The sequence below is a fragment of the Limulus polyphemus genome, unplaced genomic scaffold, assembly GCF_000517525.1.
Source record: "Limulus polyphemus unplaced genomic scaffold, Limulus_polyphemus-2.1.2 Scaffold1420, whole genome shotgun sequence".
NCBI lineage: Eukaryota > Metazoa > Arthropoda > Merostomata > Xiphosura > Limulidae > Limulus > Limulus polyphemus.
Window position 1 is genome coordinate 107,431 of NW_013667030.1, and position 4,428 is coordinate 111,858.

The 4,428-nt window shown below is 31.5% G+C and overlaps 1 protein-coding gene across 2 annotated transcripts in view; it reads right to left on the reverse strand.

Annotated features, from left to right (window-relative positions):
• The window catches only part of LOC106463479 (attractin-like), a 110,620-nt gene that overhangs the window by 20,651 nt on the left and 85,541 nt on the right, over positions 1-4,428 (reverse strand). For both annotated transcript variants that reach the window (XR_002611504.1, XM_013923518.2), the window contains exons 17-19: positions 1,979-2,056; positions 705-864; positions 202-257 (exon numbers count right to left, since the gene is read on the reverse strand). Coding sequence is in view for 1 of the 2 variants with exons in the window: in XM_013923518.2 (XP_013778972.1) it covers positions 202-257; positions 705-864; positions 1,979-2,056 (294 nt within the window). In the remaining variant the exon portion in view is untranslated. The remainder of the gene's footprint in view (positions 1-201; positions 258-704; positions 865-1,978; positions 2,057-4,428) is intronic.

Below are 4,428 nucleotides of genomic sequence, written 5' to 3' on the forward strand. Positions count from 1 at the left end.
AAATTCATTTTATTCTGCTTTAGATACTGAAGATGGAATCTGATAGAATTCCGAAACATTTATCCATGTCCCCCTTTTTGTCAAAAAAACAATTTTGTATATCATAAGAGTCATAATCTTGTTTATAATCAAACTTCGTTTTCCTTCGAACCATCGATTGCTAAGTTTCTTATTATTATTGAAACACAAAACAAAACTCACAGAAACAAGTTCCCCCATCTTCTGGATTTCCAAGATAATGTTTAATTTCATCACAACTAAAATAAAAAAATAAATACAAGTATCATCCTTTTATAAATATATTGTTGAACATTTCTTACCACATTTTAATTTAAAGCTTTGATCAAGAAGATCATATAATCACTTTTTTTTTCATTCATTTTACCTCACACATAATCACTATTTAAAATGTTTATTACACAACAAACCTCTAAGTTTATTGTAAAAATACCTAAAATATTGGGATACATGAAGGTAGTTTTAGATACCAAATTTTGTGCTCATTTAGTTTATGAGTACCTTCACTTTTCTTTTTATTAATAAAAACAAATTAATTTTACTATTAAACAGTATTTCTTATGATTATAAAATTTCACAGGCTCACTTTTAAGTTCGTTTCCTACTTGATTCAACAAAAGTCAATTTCATGTACTTTAATAGGTTTAAAAAACTTGCACAAACCTGTAAATTACAAAAATGAATACCTGCTACAGTTATGACCAATTATTCCTTTTGTGGTACAGTAACAATGTCCTGTTTTGTGATGGCACATTACCCCATGGCCATTACAAAAGCATTGTGCACAATTTCTTCCATTCACTGGATTTCCATAATAACCATCAATACAACGCTCACACTGTTTTCCTGGAAATAAAAGAGAAAACAGTATTTTAAAACAATGCAAATAGTATGCTACAGTATTCATAAGGTTTTTTCAAATGTAGTAAAAAAAAACCTAAAGTTTGAATAAAATTGATCGTTTCAGAATGTGTTACACGAGTTTTGATATAAAAAAATGAATATGTCTGATTTAACTCTTTAAACCCATAATTTTTTTGCTTGTTCTGCTGTGGATCTGAAATTTGTTTCAAAACAAAGAGCAACGCTTCACAGAACTTCCGATCTATTTATAAAAGGTGGATAATAACACGGTTTGGATTAGTTTTCAGTCAAACAGATATAACTGTTATTGGACACTGTCACCATCTGATGGGCAAGTCAGGATTTTAGATTGAAGGCCAGCAGCTTTCGCTCAGGGTTAATAGTACCAATAACAAAATGACATTTGAAATCCATTTTTCAAAATCAATACACTACATCATCATACTTAATTAAAATAGTTTAGGTATTTTCTCTTGGGATTATATAAATGAAAATCTTAAATTTGAATAAACAAAGTATGAATAAAAGTTATAAATACACATAAGTTAAGGAGGCTGTCTTTAATTCACATTAATATTTTAAATTGATTTTACCACTAGAGCCAACTGGCTTACTAAAGATGAATGTATACCATAGGCTAGTCAGTATTTTGGATTTTTTAAAATTTTGAGAAATTTCAAAACATCCAAGTCATGTTGCATTCAATGCCCATCAAAAAACAAAGCTAAAATGTATGTTTCAATAAAACCCTCTTGACTCATCTTTTAAATTAATGCTGACATACTGCTATCTGAATAATAATCATTTTTATTCAAATATTTCTATGAAATTTGTATTTATTCAAAAGAAAAACAATCTTAATTTGCAGAAAAAGGTTTATACACGTGTATATAGATTTAGTGGAAATACTTTTAATTACTCTTATAGTCTACAGAAAAACAACAACAGTAAATAAAGTGTAAAAGCTTCCTGAAATGCATTTTTTTAACGTTTCAGAAAAACCCCAAAACATGTTATATCAATATTTTTTTCATTTAACCTGGCGATAAAAATCTATGTACAACTTCCAAAAACTGGAGAAAAAAGCTTTACTGACCTTCAGTCAGGTGTTGACATGGTTGTTTACACACAGCACTTCCATTAATACAAGTACTGTGGCCATTACACTGGCATTCTGTGCAAAATAAGAATAGCATAATGTCAGACCAAAAAGTTTTCTTTAGACAATATATTCAGAAAAATTGATTCATTTGGTCAACACAATAAAAATAGATGTTGTTTTCTTAAAAACTTGAAAATAAAACTAGTATTGAGATAAATTAGACAAACTAGTTTAAATTCAACAACAGGAAGTCACCAATTTTAAGTGTAATTTTTCTTCTTCAGTTAAAACTTCATGTTTATACTTTCCTCTTATCAATTATTTTTTGTTTATATTGTTATCAAAGGTTTGTGTGGAAATATCAACTTTTTTCCTCTTAAGAAACCTACAAATTAATGACATTTTTTATTAAATGAATGGAATCAGTCTAGCCAAGTTTAAGTTAAACTTTCCAAAAATATACATTTTGAAATACTTTATTTAGTAGTCCAACAAGATAAATACCAAAATTGTTCATAACATGTCAGGATATCTGTAACTAACATATCTGAAACTATTGTTGCTGAGAAAGAGCTACAAATTTAACCCATACTTTCAGCCAACTTCGAAAACAATTATAGGCCAAACATGCTAGCTTCATTGGTGAATATGATTTAAGAACATTACTACTATGATACAAAGCATTACCCTATCATAAAATATATAAAATAAAAAGGTTTGCAATCATAACCCAAGATATTATCCATCCATCAACGTTTAAAACAGCAAAATATAAGTTTCAAATAAAAACCAACAACAACTTCAGAATAATAAAGTCCTCAACTGGTACATGTCATTTTGAGCTCTTACAGTGAATATTGAAGGATATTCATAATCTATGGAAAAAATATGCATATCCAAACACTTGAAATTCCTATAGCCTGTGACTGCACAGGTTAAAAGCCCTGACCAACTTGTTGCAATTCAGTTAAATATGGTGACTAGTAGGCATAGATGGCATCTAAAATTGAGTTTTTCTGAGAGTGTTCATTAATACAAAAGTTTTCCTATTCTGTGTTCATAAAAGGGCACGAAGCATTAAGTTTCAAAGAAAGGGGATATCTGAAGAGTTAAACCATATTATAAACAAGGGAAGGTTTAATTGCAATGAGAAAACTAAGGCGTCACCAGAAGTAACCCAAAAACACAGAATTATATTGCAATTAAAGTAGAAATCTTCCATAAAGATGTAAACAAAATAACTAACAAGAAGTTAGGTTTACAAAAGCAGCATCAGAGCTGTGTTCCCAAAAAACACAGCAAACAAGAGATTAACTACTGAAATACTTATGAGAAGTATCTGGCATGTGACAAATGAAAGTACGTTATCAGAGCGGATGAAGCATGTATGTAAACTTATGTCTGAAAACGTCTAAGAAATTAATTATCATCCTACTGGTGATGAAACATCCCAAAAATGGTACAGAACATGTTGTAAAAGTTTTTCAAAGGGATTTATGTAGGTTACATGTTACAGTTATAATGGTACATTAAATATCTGGAGAGCTGAGAAGTTAATATTTTCCTACACTGAAAATATATTTTCGATAGATACTTACTTCCTCTCACATAATAACTTTTCTCGTTCAGTGCTGGCCTCTATATGCAAAAAATATTTTTCACTTGCCACTAGCATTGGAACTCCCACCTACCCCATGTTTGAACATGATTCAGCTGCATTGGAACATGCAAATAAGCATGCAACAACCTTCCACCAACAGGAGAGCAACACACTTTCCTGTCACAGCTGACTCCCTCTTTACTGTAGGGCCCAATCTTCACTTCGAGATTATGAAGAAAAGAAGTGGGAAGGAATGGTGGGAAGTGGTATCTATCAGAAATATATTTTCAGTGTAGGAAAATATTAACTTCTGATATGATATCTTAACTCTTCTCACATAATAGCTAGAATCCCACATTGACCTGGTGGAGGGACTAGTGCAAAATTTACCTAGATGAGCACCCTTCGAAAAGCATCCAAAGAACACCCCTGGTGTGTGACTTCTCTTGTTAAATGTTCCCACTCAAGGGATATCACACCACATCTGAACAAGGTATACTCTTCATCCATCGTGAAAGTATGTGTCACTAAATTGGGCACATCCTTGATTGTAGATATGTTAGCTGGTCCAGCTTCTTTCCAAAATGAGATATCCTGGGAACCAACCTGCAGGAGATGGTAGGATGGGGGTTCCCCAGCTGATTAATTTGTTCGATATATAGATATATGTGTTCCATGGTGCAGAATAGCTGGGCATCTCAGACCATACTCAGTGGGTTAACTCTAGTCCAAAACCAGACAGTACTGGATATTTATTGTCTGATCTACAGTAGGAGGAGACTCCCTACCATCTTCACCTTAAGATGAGAAAACAGATGGGAAAAATGTTCTGTTCAGTCTTCCT